Source organism: Pan troglodytes, chromosome 16, assembly GCF_028858775.2.
Source record: "Pan troglodytes isolate AG18354 chromosome 16, NHGRI_mPanTro3-v2.0_pri, whole genome shotgun sequence".
In the NCBI taxonomy this organism is placed as follows: domain Eukaryota; kingdom Metazoa; phylum Chordata; class Mammalia; order Primates; family Hominidae; genus Pan; species Pan troglodytes.
Genome location: NC_072414.2, coordinates 74,227,559 through 74,243,991, shown reverse-complemented (window position 1 = coordinate 74,243,991; position 16,433 = coordinate 74,227,559). Strand labels below are relative to the sequence as shown.

General features: G+C 38.8%; 1 protein-coding gene across 5 annotated transcripts in view; it reads left to right on the top strand.

Moving 5' to 3' along the window:
* Positions 1-7: 7 nt before the first annotated feature.
* Positions 8-16,433, top strand: part of EFL1 (elongation factor like GTPase 1) — a 132,478-nt gene continuing 116,052 nt past the window's right edge. Inside the window, exons 1-5 of one of the 5 annotated variants that reach the window (XR_010151469.1) lie at positions 121-229; positions 1,047-1,156; positions 3,688-3,755; positions 10,244-10,328; positions 10,471-10,561. Coding sequence is in view for 2 of the 5 variants with exons in the window: in XM_510546.7 (XP_510546.4) it covers positions 1,066-1,156; positions 3,688-3,755; positions 10,244-10,328 (244 nt within the window). In the remaining 3 variants the exon portion in view is untranslated. Of the gene's footprint in view, positions 230-1,046; positions 1,157-3,687; positions 3,756-10,243; positions 10,329-10,470; positions 10,562-16,433 lie in introns of all 5 variants that reach the window. The other 4 variants (XM_063794273.1, XM_510546.7, XR_010151468.1 and 1 more) reach the window with 4 other exon arrangements.

Below are 16,433 nucleotides of genomic sequence, written 5' to 3'. Positions count from 1 at the left end.
CACTCCCACAGCGCCCGCCGTAGTCAAGGCAACAGAGGGATACCCGGTGACAGACTCGGCGCCGGCTTCCGGCGGCGTCAGAGACGTGCGGGTGAAAGGTCGAGCGTCAGCCGGCCCCGCCCCCTGGCGCGCGGGCGTGTCGGACCCGCAGAGCTGTCGGACTTTCGGAAGCTCTCGGTGTGGGTGCGACCCGAGAGAAGGAGCGGGGCTGGTGGGGCTGCTGCAGCCGGTGAGTGTGGGCTGGCGCTGGGGGCTGGAACCTCCTAGGCCAGCCTCTGGGCGGTGCCGGAGGAACCCGCTCGCTGCGGCTCTGAGGCGGGAACAGGGGCTGGGGCCGAGCGCGGGCTGGGAGCTTCGGTCCCCGGAGTGTCGCTTCCCGTCTGGGGCCGGGGCGGTCGCCTGTCTGTGTGGACCCAGGATCCTCAAAGAGAACGAATCTGGGACCCTGCAGAAATGAAGGGCATGTAGTGTAGAGGTTTTTCCTTTTTATTTAGAAAGGAATGAAAGACCGGCAGTGCACCTGCTTGGATAATAAGCACGTGACCCAAAACTTTGTTCGGGCTCCATGGGCAGGAATAAAGCTAGGTATTTGACCTCGCGCGAGGACAAGCGAGAATGTCAGAATAAGGGACTTGAGGGAAGACTGAAGAGAGAAAGGGAGCATCTTCTTCAGCATTTTCTCTCCCTCCTGGATGCAACCCTTCCTGTACGTGGTCATTGGCCTGGAGAAGTTTACTCGAGTACTCCTCCACCGGCAGGGTTACTGGTGTCACTGTGCACCCAGTCCCCTCGAGCTGCGTGATTCATCGCAGCCTTTGGATCCGGAAGGATGAGCAAACTCCTTAAGTGTAATCGTGGTAGGATACTGACTTTAGTGCTCGAACTGGACTTAGGCCTCTGTGGTCTGTCTCATCAATAAACATTCACTGGGTTCTTGGTTTAAGGGGTTTGAGAAGCCTTGCCACCTCCCAGCGTTTATTATTATTTTTTTCTTTTGCCCCGACCTTTAGCCTCTGGGCCATTTGTAATACATATTTAATTTTTAGTCACAGGAAATAAGTCATCATGGTGCTCAACAGTTTGGATAAGATGATTCAACTCCAGAAAAACACTGCCAACATCAGGAATATTTGTGTTTTGGCTCATGTTGACCATGGTAAGAATACTTTTTAAATGGCTTATTTTGATAAATAAGGGAGGTGTGTCTCTGTATGTCTCAGTGGAGTGAAGCTGTGGGCAGCTGAGAGTGATGTTTGCTAAGAAGCAAGTCTTCTTTCTTTAAAAGTTTTGTGTGATGTTAGGGAAGCCTGCTTTGCTATAAAGCATTTGAAATGAACACGGTTACCTAGTGAGTAGCATTCTTCTATATATTATGTCATGTTGTTTTTTAAAGCAGAACTTGAATTTTTTGTTTTTGAAATGGCTTTACATATAAAATGTCTGTAGTCTTGACATAATGTCCTTAGAGTCTGTGGTATGTGATCCTATTTAATTCATCAGATATTTATCAAACGTCTGTTAAGTTCAAGATATTTTGCTTAGTATGTCTGAAGGTGGAGATTTATGAGTAGGGCACTAGCCCAGGGGAGGTTTTAAGGGGGAGCAGAGCAAAATGAGACAAACAAGAGAAAAAAGTAGACTCTAAGGTTGGGAGAACTAGAGGTTTAGGAAGTGGGGGTTTAGGAAAAGACCTCACAACATAATTAGTATTAGAGATGACACTTGAAGGGGGCTCAAGATGACAAATGGAGATAATCATTACAGGTGGGAATGTGTCATCAAGGGGAGAGGGAAATATATGTGGTCAAAGCCCAGTATATGGGAAAGGCAGAGATAGCTAACCCATGGTATGTTCTTCTGACAGATACTGCTGTAACCCCATAGCGCTCCTTCATGCTAAGCCTCCTCTTGATTTCAAACCTCTTGGTCGTTTAGGTAACCACAGCAAAGTGATTGGGATGGGCATATGAAATAAAACATATTTACCATCCTGAAGATGAAGGACTAGTTGGCGAGGTGAAGAAGCAGGCTGAGTCGTATCTCATAGAGCTGCTCATGCCAGCTAGGAACTGGGATAAGAGTTGAGTGCTCCAGCTCTGGAGTTAGACAACCTAAGTTCAGATCTCCATTTTCAAGTTACATACCTTGCCTTTTTGAGCTTCAATATACAGCATCTGTAAAACAGGATGAAAACTATACCTGCTTTATAGGCTATAGGATTAAATGTGATAATAATGAGAGGGAAGGTAAACGCTTCACCATGAAAACGATCATTAATGTCTACTATTAGGCAGTAGGGAGCCTTTGGGGGAAAACATGGAGCAGGAATGATGTAATCAAATAAAACATGAGAAAGATTAGATTGGTAGACATGCTTAGGATGGATCCAAAGTCAGAGGTTAGGTGGCTGTTGTCATTGATAGAAGAGCTGAAGTGATGTGAGTATGGAAACTGACAGAAAGACAGATAGTGGATCACTTACAAGTGAAGCCAGCTGTGAATGAGTTTTAGTACAAATCCAGTGAGTAACCCCTGCCTCCATGAGTTTTTATAATTTTACTGCTCACATTTTGAGAATGTGAAGGCTGATAAAAGGGTTTTTTTTTTCTTTATGAATTTAATCAAGTGGAAAGTTAGTGGGGTGTAACAAATTACTTTAAATGTATTGTTTAAAATTATGTTAAGCTGCTACTATCCTAAAAAACCTGGGATTCATCCATTCAATAAGTATTTTCTGAAGGTCTTCTATATGACAAGCGTTGTTCTGGTCCTAGGGATCCCGCTGTGAATAAAGCAAAGTTCCTGCTTGCTTGATAATTATTTTCTAGGGAGGTATATACTTGGTGTACCTAGAATAAGTTCAGCTTTATTGGGTAGCAGGAAAGTGATGCTCTAGGATTATATGCTAATACATATTTACATTGCAGACAGATAGCAGTGTTAAATATCTTCAGTTCTCCTACTCATTGGTCTCTGGTTTGAATGATACAGAGATTCCATAGCTTTGCTGAAGTTCCTAAAGTGCAATAAAGACTTGTCTTGAAGGAAAAAAACCCTCCTTTGCTTACTCCAACCCAGTTGTAGTAATTATGCATACCCCTGACATTCTTTACACAGAATCACCTGTTTATATCACATAAAATTTCATAGACTTTAGTTGTATGTAGTCTGCTTAATAAAAGTAACTATAAATATATTCGAAGATTCTTTTGCTTTAAAGTACATTCCTAGGTTTAGATTTGGATACTAGGTTTCATTGGTTGTTACAGTATGTTTATGCCCTCCACATGCTATATTACAAACAGTAAGAGATATGGATAAAGTTCCTGAATTTCTTTGATAAGTAAGTATTTTCTTAAGACAGTTTAGCAAATTCCAGCTGAGGCCATGCATGGGGAAATATGGCAAAAGAGTATGTTCTCTAAAGTTACTTGACAACTTTTCAGATGAGGTTGATTAGATCCACAGGGTTGGAGATAAGATTACAGCATTATAGAGTGCTAGCGTCTGTGTCCTTCCAGATGATATTCTGTTCAAAAGTCTAATAAATCTCTTTTGTCACCTAGCATAGGTAAATAGAAAATCTTTACTAAACCAATTCTTATGACCAGATTTTAAATCTATAGGTATGATCCATGACCCTTTTAAAAAAGATATAGATTTGAATTGATGTTGCTATTTTAACAGGAAAAACTACTCTGGCTGACTGTCTTATATCTAGCAATGGAATCATCTCCAGCCGCCTAGCAGGCAAGGTATGTTATTATTTTATAAATACTTGTTGCATTTCAGTATTAGCTATCAACAATGTGATGAACCATTTTCTGTGTTCTTTAGCCATCCAAAAGGGTATAAAACATAGTTCTTGCGTCTAAAAGCTGCCAATCCATTTTGCAAGATAAAAATGCTGAGGAGAAAAATAGTTACTTCTGTATTGCTTTGTATTGCTTTATCCTAAGTGCAAAAGTGAGTTTTTGCAGCAAGCAAATGATACACCATTGTGGAAGATTTCACAGCGAAAGAGATTCTTTGTAGGTGAATGAGTTGAGTGGTTTGAGAAGACAGAAAAGCTACCAGGTAGTGGGAAATAAGACGGATAAGGGCTAATTTGTGTGTTGTGCTCTATTTGAGTGGAGCGTTTGCCTAGAGACTAGTGACAGAGAAAACATACTGGCAGGGAGAATAAGATTATAGAAGACCTTAAAAGTTAACCTAAGTATCAAAGGAAAGCTGCTTGTGCCTGAGGATTGTGATGAAAATAGTGGGTTTTTTGGTTTTTGTTTTTGAGACAGGATCTCAGTCTGTTGCCCAGGCTAGAGTGCAGTGGTGTGATCATGCACGGCTCACTGCAACCTCGCCCTGTTGGGCTCAGGTGATCCTCCCACCTCAGCCTCTTGGGTACCTGGGACTACAGGTGCATACCACCACACCTGGCTAATTTTTTGTAGAGACAGGGTTTTGCCATGTTCCCTAGGCTGATCTTGAACTCCTGGGCTCAAGCAATCCTCCTGCCTTGACTTCCCAAAGTGCTGGAATTACAGGTGTGAGTCACCACACCTAGCCTGAAAATAGCGTTTGAGGAAATAAAATTAAAGAGATCTTTATTTGTAGCTATGAGTTGAAAGGGCTTGGAATAATTTACTTGGCAGTAGAAAAATAAAGATATATTCGTTTCCATAATGAATTTAGGATATGATCAATAGGGTTTATCAGGTGACAGAGAATAGAGGGAAGAGGAGATGGAGAAGCAAAATTGAATCCACAGGGTAGACCCAATAGACTTGAAGATCGATTTGGGAATTGATGTGTGGGTTGGGAGGGAAGCTGGCCCAAGATACTATCTAGAGGAGGCTGAAGAAAACTAGGTTGAGTGAAATAATGAAATGCTTATATTTTCCCCACTTGAGAATTTAGAGAAAGTACAAAACTGAAGTAAGTAGATGAAAGGAAATAGTAAAGCATAAATTAATGAAATAGTAAACAGACATTTTATAGAAAGGATCAGTGAAGCCAGAAGTTTGTTTTTGGAAAAGATTAACCCAGCTAACAAATACAAAGAGTGAACCCTAATGTAAACTATGGACTTTAATTAATCATAGTGCATCAATATTGGTTCATCAGTTGTAACAAAGGTATCACACCATATGCTAATACAAGATAGATATAATAGGGGAAACTGTGTGGATGGGAGGAGAGAGTATGTGGGAACCTTCAGTCAATTTTTCTGTAAACTTAAAGGTGCTCTAAAAATATAAAGTTATTAATTTAAACAGTTACTAGCAATATAGACAATTTTTGATTATCTTGACTAGGAAACTTTTTTGTTTTGTTTTTCATTGACATTGTTGAGAAACATTTGACACTTTTGACCTGCTAATGTTCCTAATGTGGCTCACTGTACTTTGGACATATAGAAAGCATAGTATATATAAATAAATATTTTTGAATGAATGACTTTAAAGAAGAGTAACACAACTGACAAAACACCAGCAAGATGATCAAGAAGAAAAGAGAGGAGGCAGAAATAAGTGATACCCAGAAAGAAAAATGCTGCAGAAGTTAATAAGGTAATAATAGGATATAATGAACAACTCTGTGCCAGTAAACTTAAAAGTACTAAAATGGAAAAATGTCTGGAAAACATAACTTGCTAAAATGGAGTCAAGAAGAAATAGGAAACTTGAATTATTCTATAGTCATTTAAGAAATTGAATTGGCTGGCAAAAATCTTTCCATAAAGTAAAGACCCAGATGGTTTAACTCTCTAGTTCTGCCAAACATTCAAAGAATAATTTCAGTCCTACTTAAACCATTTCAAAATATAGCAGAGAAAAACCCAACAATCGGCAGTATTCTCCAAATCATATGAAGATAGCATAACTTTGATACCAAAAGTCTGTTAAGGATAGTACAATACAGGACAATTATATACCAACCTTATGATTATGGATGCAAAAATTATCATCCTCATTAACAAACAATTCAGCATAGTATAAAAAGATGATTATTCATATCCAAATCGAGTTTATCCCAAGGAATTCAAGATTGGTTTAACATGTAATTTCACTATATTAATGGATTAAAGGAAGAAAATCATGATCATTTCAACAGATATAAAGACATGTAGTAAAATTCAACATCTATTGTGATAAAACCTCTTTGCAATGTAGTTACAGAAGAGAACTTCTGTAATCTGATGTGGGATATTTATGAAAAACCTAAAATGAAGATTGAACTTAATGATGAAGTGTTAAAACTTCTCTATTCATAGCCAGGAATAAGGCAAGAATGGCTGTCACACCCTTCTGCTCATTGTGTTATAACTTCTACTTTAGATTGTACTGGAGGTTCTAGTTGCAGTGATAAAGCTGGAAAGAAAAATAAAAAGTGTGAATTTTGGAAAGGAAGAAAACAAAAATGTAGATAAATTGCTAGGATATTAGTAACAATTTGGCAGGTTTCAGGATACGAAAACTGTTGAAAAGAAGTATACGTGAGCAATAAATAGGTAATATACAGTAATTTAAAAACGTAAACCATTTAAATAGCATAATAAATGTACCTGTGTCGGGCATGGTGGCTCATGCCTGTAATCCCAGCTACTTGGGAAGCTAGGCAGGACAGTTGCATAAACCCAGGAGTTTGAGGCTGCAAAGAGCTGTGACAGCAACTGCACTCCAGCCTGGTGGATAGCACAAGACGCCATCTCTTCAAAAACAACAACAATAACAACAAAACCTATGAGATATTGGAGAAAACTTAAATGGAAGGATATACCATATTTACGTATTGGCTGACTATTTTTTAAATGACATTTAAAAAATATTGATCTGTAGATTCAGCAATTCCAGTAAAAATTCCAACAGATTTTTAAAAATTTCAACTTGATATGCTGATTTTAAAATATATACAGAAGAGCAAATAAACCAATTAATAGCCGGGACTGAAGAAGAGTAGGATATGGAAATACATCTTACCCACTGGCAAGACTTATCAATGTGTTGATGTGTTGTAACCTGTGGCCTGGAATCGGATGAGGCATGAAATTGACTGACGGCTCAGAATAGTAGGCTGGCATTTCAGATCTGTGGGAAAAAGATGAACCTTTCAAGTGGTTCTTGGGCAACTGGTTATCCCTGTGGAAAAAAAAATTGGACCTCTAGTTAATACCACACACAAATTGCACAGTTAAGACATTTTTATTTAAAAGCTTTTTTATTTTAAAAAAGCTTTTTTATCTAAAAGCTTTTTTATTTTAAAAAAGCTTTTTTATCTAAAAGCTTTTTTATTTTAAAAAAGCTTTTTTATCTAAAAGCTTTTTTATTTTAAAAAAGCTTTTTTATCTAAAAGCTTTTTTATTTTAAAAAAGCTTTTTTGTCTAAAAGCTTTTTTATTTAAAAACTAAAGCTTTTAGAAAATAATATGGGCTAATATTTTTATGACCTTAAAGGAAGATTTCTTAAGACAAAAATGTGCAAACAATTTTATAAAAGGTTAATAAACTACTTAAAATTAAGTACATATTCATCAAAGATGCCAGAAAGAAATGGAAAAAACAAGCCTGGTTACTGTGAAAAATATTAATAACACATATAATTGACAAAGGACTAATATTCAGAGACTATAAATAACTCCTATCCAAAACAAAATAAATCTGTATTGCAACCAGTAGGAAGGTGGACAAAAGCCTTGTATAGGCAATTCACAGAAAAGGAATGTTAAATGGCCAGTAAAAAACTTACAAAAGGATACTGAATCCCATTAATAATAGGATAAATGTAAATTTAAAACCATGAGATGCTATTTATCACCCATCTTACTTAGAAAATAAAGTCCAGCAATATCAGCTGTGGAGGTTATGGATCAAGAAAAGCACTATTCCACTGTGGATCAGTCCAACAATTTGGAAAATAATTTGGAAATATCAAGTTAGGTTTAGGATGTGCAGATTTAATAACTCAGAAATTCTACTGGTAGGGAGTGTACAAGAGACCCACAACTGTTCATATCAACTCAGTAATAGCTACAAAAAACTGGAATCAGTCTCCATGTCCATCAGTACCCACCAGTGAAGGTCTACATCTCATTCTCTAGACCTTGAAGTATATCAGTACTGACAGTGGTGTCGTTTAAATAAAGATCCCATCCTTTTCCAACTCCTTAGCCCTAAGCACCAGACTAACGTCCTCCTCCTTTCTCCAGAATGATTTTCCCTTACCCTTCCTTCATTCTCTACAATGGACGAATGGGTCTGGTAGATTTGTGAGGTGGAGTCCTACAGTAATAAAAATGAATAAATTACGTCAATATGGCTGAATCTCAGGAAAACAATATTGAGCAGAGAAAAAGTGACAGTATAATATATTAAGTATGATTCTTATAGAAGGCTTAAAACTTGCCACTCTACATGATATATTGCTTAGTGACACACTCATTTTTAAAAATTATAAAGAAAATAAGGAAATGATCAAGATAAAATTCAAGATAGTGGTTACCTGTAAGCCAGGGGCACAGGGTACTTCAAAAGTAACAAACTTTTTTTTTTTTCCTTTTGAAATGGGATGGTGCATACACAGGGGTTCATTGTGTTGTTATTTATGTATTACACATGTTTCATACCAATTCAGTGCTTAAAAACATACATTATAGAAGACTGACAAGGGACTGAGACTTTCTGAAGGAAGGACTGACTGAGAGGTTGGAGAGGTGAAGGGAAACCAGCAGTGGGATCTGAGGAGAGATGGAGGTAAATTAAGAGGTTTCAGACTCTTGGAAGAATTTCACATATGCATGTAACACACATGCACACAAAGGGTAACTGTCATGCTGCACTGGAATCAAGAAAAATGAGGATTGAGAATGATTATTGCGTTTCGCCAGAGGTCATTGATAGCTTTTAGGACTTTGATTTTGCCAGAGCTGTGGAAATGGAAGCTTTTCTGAAAATTTCAGAATTAATATGGATGAATAAATGTGGCAGTTCATATCAACAGATAATTCTTGGTGCTTTTGAATGAAAGAAAGGAGAAAATAGACAGGTTAAGAATTTTTCAAAAGTTTGACAGTGGAGAGAATGGAGTAAGGGTAAGGGAAAATCATTCTGGAGAAAGGAGGAGGAGGTTAGTCTGGTGCTTAGGGCTAAGGAGTTGGAAAGGGATGGGATCTTTATTTAAACGACACCACTGTCAGTACTGATGCACTGCAAGGCCTAGAAAATGAGATGTAGACACTCATTGGTGGGTATTACAGTGTTATGAAAGTCATCAACTAAATGGTCATATTACAAATATTTTCTACTGTATTCTTTTTTTAAAAAAGATGTATTCAAAATCTATTAATTTGGGAAAGGAATAAAGACTTCTCTTGCTTCTAGAGACTTCTGTTTCAGTCTCTGCTCAGAATTTGTCAAACAGCTTATAAATAGGAAAAAAATGGCTATGTTATTGATGTTTAGAAAGAATTCCCTCAAATGCTACTGTCTGTAAGTTGTTCTTGACTTACCCCATCATTCACGGTTGATATTTGGATGAGCAACACTCTGGGGAGGGTATGCAGTATTTCAATACATTTATGGTTCCTAGTGGTTATGTTTTTCAATTTTTCATGTTCCCTTCCCCTCAATCAACTTCACTTCTCCAGACCCCCATCATCTTAAAAAAAAAAAAAAAGAGAGAGGGCTAGGCGCGGTAGCTCATGCCTGTAATGCCAGCACTTTGGGAGACTGAGGTGGGTGGATCACCTGAGGTCAGGAGCTCAAGACCAGCCTGGCCAGCATGGCAAAACCCTGTCTCTACTAAAAATACAAAAATTAGCCTGGCGTGTTAGCACATGCCTGTAATCTCAGCTGTTTGGGAGGCCTGAGGCAAGAGAATCACTTGAACCTGGGAAGTAGAGTTTGCAGTGAGCCGAGATTGTACCACTGCATTCCAGCCTGGGCAACAGAATAATACTCTGTCTCAAAAAAAAAAAAAAAAGGCTCTATATAGGTTAAAATTTAAGTATTGGCTGGGCGTGATGGTTCACACCTGTAATCTCAGCACTTTGGGAGGCCACGGTGGGAGGATCACTTGAGGCTAGAAGTTCAAGACTAGTGTGGGCAACATAGCAAGACCCTGTCTCTACAAAAATAAATAAAAATAACAAATAAAATATAAGTATTTAAAACAAAAATCTAAATTAGCAAATTTTAATGTTACATTTTAATTCTTTGGGAAGTGAAGATGCATATGTTGCATTTTTCCAGTTAAGGTACATGGACAGCAGAGAAGATGAACAGATCCGAGGGATCACTATGAAATCCAGTGCCATTTCCCTACATTATGCAACAGGTAAATCAGTCTGTGTTTTAAAGAAACACAGCTTTGCATCTTTCATGTCCTCCTCTGTCTTTCTGAATTAATTGCATGCCTCAGTTTCTTTGCTTATATTCCACATATTTTATTCTGGCTTCTCCACATGATCTGTTGTCAGAGTCAGGCTGTCCAGGCTTGGATGCAGATGGAAACCTCTGACTGGTTTGAGGGCAGAAGAACTGGCAATTCACACCTGCCCCCTCCACCAGGTGATTATATGGATTCCTTCACAAGCAAAGTCAGGAGCCCTAGGACTTTAGCTGGTTCAGCCTTACTATTCTGCCTCATGGCCTGGCCTGCATGTTAGATTTGGAGTAGATTAAAGGTAGACTGCCGTGATCAGTACCAGCTTGCTGTCCTCAAATGAGGATGCTACATTGATAGTAACACTTCTAGGGATTTATCTGACAGAAATAGTCATGTAAGTATATGAGATACATGTCACTGATATTCACTAAAAAGTTTGTATTCGTGAAAAAAATACCAACAACCTGAATGTCAATAGGAGAATGGTTCAATAAACTGATATATCCAAGCGGTGAAATACTGTGCAGCTGTTAAAACAAATGTTTAATATATATGTTATTGTACAGGGGAAAATGGTATGTTCAGAGACAGAAAACAAATTGCAGAGTATTTTTGTAAGATATGAATGTGTTTAGGTAATAAAAATATATTATATATGCAGATAAAGGTGTCTGGAAGGATACATACCAAACCCTTAACAGTAGCTCTCTGCAGGGGCTAGATTATGGAGAAACTTGCACTTTTCAAAATATTTATTTTTGTAGTATGTGAAAATTTTACACAAAATGTATATTTTTGTAATTAGAAGAAAATAATAAAGATAAATTTTATTTCCCTAATGGACTTACATGTGGTTCATCCTTCACAAGTGTCATATCTTTGGCACTGCCACCCAAAGATGTACTCTGTGGGGCATGGCTGTTGTACCAAACCAGTTTTGAAGGTCTTAGGCACATGATTTCTCGATGTTTAATGTTTAACGCTTCATTTTTTTTTTAAACCACTTCTCACATTTTAAAGATTATATTCTCATCCTGTGATCCAGAGAATGAGGTTAAGGGTCTATTGATTTCTTATCTCGTTTTATAGACTTCAAGAGATTTGAAGGCTGCCTTCTTCCTTACTCAGATTATTAGTCTGTTTTTATTTGAGATTCCTCTGGTGTCAGTTTTAGTTGTTCTGCGCTATACTTTGTCTCTAGTCCCCCTCCCTTGAGTCCTTTAACCATTTTATTAAGGTTTAATTTATATACCATAAAATTCACCTGTTCCAATTCACATTTGTCTTTCTGGTGTAGTATTGTAGGAGAATTTGTTATAGGACCCTGGGAATTGAATTGTCTGAACTCTATTTTATCGAGCTCTGTGACCTTGACCTTGGCTGCTCACAGATCAGATTGTTTTAGGTACGCTTTCTTTTTTATTTTTTGAGACGGAGGTCTTGCTCTGTCGCCCAGGCTGGAGTGCAGTGGCATGATCTCAGCTCACTGCAGCCTCTGCCTCCTGGATTCCAGCGATTCTCCTGCCTCAGCCTCCTGGGAAGTTGGGATTGCAGATGCATGCCACCGTGCCCGGCTAATTTTTGTATTTTTAGTAGAGGCGGGGTTTCACCATGTTGGCCAGGCTGGTCTTGAACTCCTGACCGCAGGTGATCCGCCCGCCTCGGCGTCCCAAAGTGCTGGGATTACAGTCGGGAGCCACCGTGCCCAGCCAGGTATGCTTTCTTGATTGCATAGACCAGAGACTTAAGCTAGCTTGGGTTGGGGTGGGATAGATTATTGAAAGCATATGTGTGAAATATTATTGGAAATAATATTCATGAAAACGGAAAAACAGGAGTCTTATTGGAGTGATGTCTCATAAAAATTGGAGCCAGATTTTGATTCTGGATCCAAGATAGCTCTAGAGACCACATCAGTAAAAGTTTATGGATCCTTCCTCTGGAACTCCACTGTTGTCCTTGGATTTGGGTGTCTGTTTGTATTTCCACTATTATCCTGTATGTCTTTTCTCTGTCTCATAGCTTTTGCCTACTGTCATGTCTTCATCTTTGTACATTCACCTTGCCCTGACTTCTTACCCTATTATCCTGTCTGTTTTCACCTTATTTCTGTTGCCTACTGCTTCAGTCTCTTGTGTTTCTGAGCACACGGGCTCAAGAGCAGGATGCGGCTCTGCCTATCTTTTCACGCCAGCCCATCACAGAGGTTGCACCTATGGATTGGCTGCACTTGGGTTGGTTAGTCACCTCCTAATCCAATCAGTGGTGATTGCAGTGGAGTCACAAAGTGTCAAACATGTTTCTTGTGAGCATGGGATTACTGCCTAGAAGGGAATTTGGGCCGAGCAGTCATCACACTTGACAGTGCAGAGCCTTATGGGGATAGAAGTTAGGAATGTTGACTGGGACATATCCTCTCAGAGCACTTGAGAGATGAGATATGTTTTTATCTGTATCTTAGTACTGATTCTCCAGAATGGGGTATTTCCTGCTCTGAAGGTGGGATGTCTGAAGGGGAACCTAGATGGGAGAGAAAGAGGGAAACCTGATGATTGAAGAAACTCCACAGGTGACTTTTATTTATACCATGCCTTCCCCTCCTTCTCACCCACTTCGAATGCCCTCTTATTTGAGAATCTGTGTACTAAATGCAAGTTAAGCCCTTTCTGTGGTTCTGACTCTTAATTTACCGAGCTTTCAAAAGTATTTTCAAATATTTATTTGGGTTGAAATATAGGGTCTTATTCTAGTTTAAAGTAAACAGATAAATCCTGCACATTATAGAAGTGGTGTTGAAAACCATCAAGGTCATACACTATCTCAGCATTTTCCAGGAACCTAATTTTTCTTTGAGAAAATGGAACCTCTATTATCTTTACGTTTGTGACCAAAATTTGCTACAAATATTGGGATCATATTATTAAATCTTGTTATTTGCCTGTTTCTTACCTCTCTTTGTGTCCCACCCACAAGGATACCATACATTTATCTTGTCATCTCAAGAGTTAGGAAGTATTCCTAACAATATATGTTCTGTAAAATATCCTAAGGGGATGTAATGCCTTTGAATCCTTTAGCCTAGAATCCAGATACAGAAGAGAGAAATAGATTCACATGGGTTAAATAATTTGAAATTCATCAAAAGGAATACTGCAGTCATTTCTACTGTATAGCCATTTTTTATATCTGAGCAAATATTGCTGTTGCTGAACTTTTGAAGTTTTTATCTAATTCATCTTTTAAAATATTTTAAATAAATTTACAAGTTTATATGCTTACATACATATTATGTATATTGCATATATAGTATATATGTATGTATATTTCAATGTATATATTTATTTTTTTATATATTTCAAATGTTTTGTAGCGATGGGATGTTGCTATGTTGCCCAGACTGGTCTCAACCTCGTGGATGCAAGCCTTCTACCTATTTCCTAAAGTTTTGGTATTACAGTTGTGAGCCACCACACCTGGCCCAAGTTTATATTTACTATAGAAAATTTAGTGTGTGTTATAGAATATACAGTAAAACACAAAAATGAAATAAAAATCACTCTCAGTTCACCACCAGTTATTTTATATTTTCAATTTTTATATTTAATGCAAGTTGTATGTGTATGCACACACTGTGAGGTAACTATCTAACTTTATTTCTCCCCCCAAATAGCTTACTTATTCTAACACCTGTCAGATGTGATTATTAAGTACAATATTATTAGTTCCTGACATGGTGTTGACACCTCTGCATAAGTGAGGCAGTTTGAGTGATTTTTTTTTTTTTTTTCAAGAAAAGTTGGCATCAGGATTTTCGGTAAAATCTTCCAAGTATCAAAATGCTGCCAACTTATTTAAAAATTGTAAAACACCGTATGGAAAACACTGCAGTGGGCTTTAGCTTATGAGCTTTTAGTTAGTAACCTTAGGCATATAGTCTAGCTAATAGACTAGTGGTACACTTGGGATTCACCCAAGAGTCAGCCATATGCAGTGAGGATGTCCTCCAAACAGGGAGACCAAGGATACAGCAGTCTTCTGCAAAGAGGTCCATATGCAAGTTGATCACTTTGTAAATACCTCTGTTAGGGTTAGTGGTTATGGGCAGAAGGAGGATTTACGCATGTGTTGATTTCAGCTCTGTGGCTCTCTGGTTTTATGCTCCGAAGACTAGGCCATGGAGACACTGACTCATGCCATCTAATTACAGACAAGGCCAGCATGTAGCAGAAAGTCATCTCTTATTCAGAGGCAGTAGCTTCCCTTTTCCTCTGGCTGTGTGAACGTTTACCCATGGTCCTAACTTGCCTTATTCTTTCCAGAATGAGGCTGGGAGGGAAGAGTTCCATTACCCCTCATTTGACTGAAGGGTAGATTTTGTTCTCGTCAGACAATGAATGCTTTACTTTGTGAAGTATTCAGTTGATGCCAGGCCTAAGAAACTAGGTACACGATAGTTCACTTCTGAGCTAGGTGTCTCATATGCCTGATTTTGTTTAATCTTCACAGCAACTCTGTGATGGGTGTTACTCTGATTTTACACATGTGCAAAAATGGAGTTCAGAGAGGTGAAGACACTTTCCCAAGGACAGAGTAATTTCTAGCATGTGGTAGTAGTCCTAGAACCCACATTTCCAGCGTATTCACTTGGACCATTGGTCTCTTGGAAGTCAGGCCACAACTAAAGGAAATTCCTCCTGAGGCTTGAGTTATCTCCTTTCCACTAGGGATTGCTATGCATGTCTTGTGGCCAACACTACCTACGTCCCTGTGGTCTTCAGTCACTGCCCACGATGCAAGCCACATGATCTGGCCTCTCTTATAGTCTCTTCCCCATGTTTCTCTGTGATTCTGACACCCTCTTTCAATTTCCCATTATTCCCTTCCTTACCAAAACTTACTGTGAAAACATTCCAAGGGAAACAAACATCGCTGCATCCTCAATGTCTTTTTATTGACGTTTCCCCCTTCTGCCTGGCTGTCTTCTGATGACATTGCCTGCCTTGTACCTTTTCCAAGTGAATGCTACTCATTCATTCATGTTCCACGTATCTCTGGGTTAGCATATGGGATTGCCATTCTTTTTGTTCCCAGATCTGATTACAAAAGTTAATTCTTCTACCCTTGTTTTCAAACTTCTTCTTTCAAGACTCAGACCATCCAATTATTCACCTTTCCAGTCATTGTCAGCTCCTGGTGATGGTTCCTGTTCATTAGTGAATTTGGCACCCGGACTCATAATTGTTCTTTTTACCTGAATCTTCTAAGGTGGCTTTTCACCATGCCTGAGAATGGCTTCTTCAACAGCTTATCCTCTCAACAACATTGATTCTGCGTTTCACCTACCTGTTGTCATGAGTACTTTCTGGATTTTAGCATCACCTTGAGCTATCCATCTTCGACCTTTCAAACTTAAATACTTCCTTCTCTACAATCTTTGATTCTCCCAGCTCTTTCTTTCACCTGACTAATGAGGTACCCATTCTTTGACTTCATAATGTTCTCTAGTTTTTTTGACTCCCCACAGCCTCTTTCTTCATTCATTTCCTGCCTCATACAGCCCAGATTTGTCATTTCACTGAAAGTCTTGCCAGCGTCTTCAGTCTCTTTGGTTCTTGACCTTCTGTCATATTTTTCCCAACAAAACTTTAACCCTTGATAAAGCTAATTCTGTACACGTCTTCATCCTTGCATTTGGGCTAGGTTCTCAAGTGGTCCTCCAGACTGCTGGCAGATTTCCCATCTCTCACTGTTAGGTCTTGCTCATTCTTCCCAATACCTATTTTAAACCTTCTGGTCTCTTTCAGCCTACCTGTCATCCCCTCCTCCACAATCTCAGCAGACATTCTTACCTTCTATTTCACAGAAAAGAGAAGAATTCTCACCTGCTTGCCACTGTATCTCAAAACGTAATGGTATGGGCATTTTTTGCTTGCCTCCTGTCACTGGCAAAAACCTGTGCTCTGGACTTAATGATCTTTTCTTCAGTGTCTTCCACCTCTCCCTCTGTACTGGCTTGTATCCATCAGCTTTTAAGCATGCTCAAGTCTTTCTTGT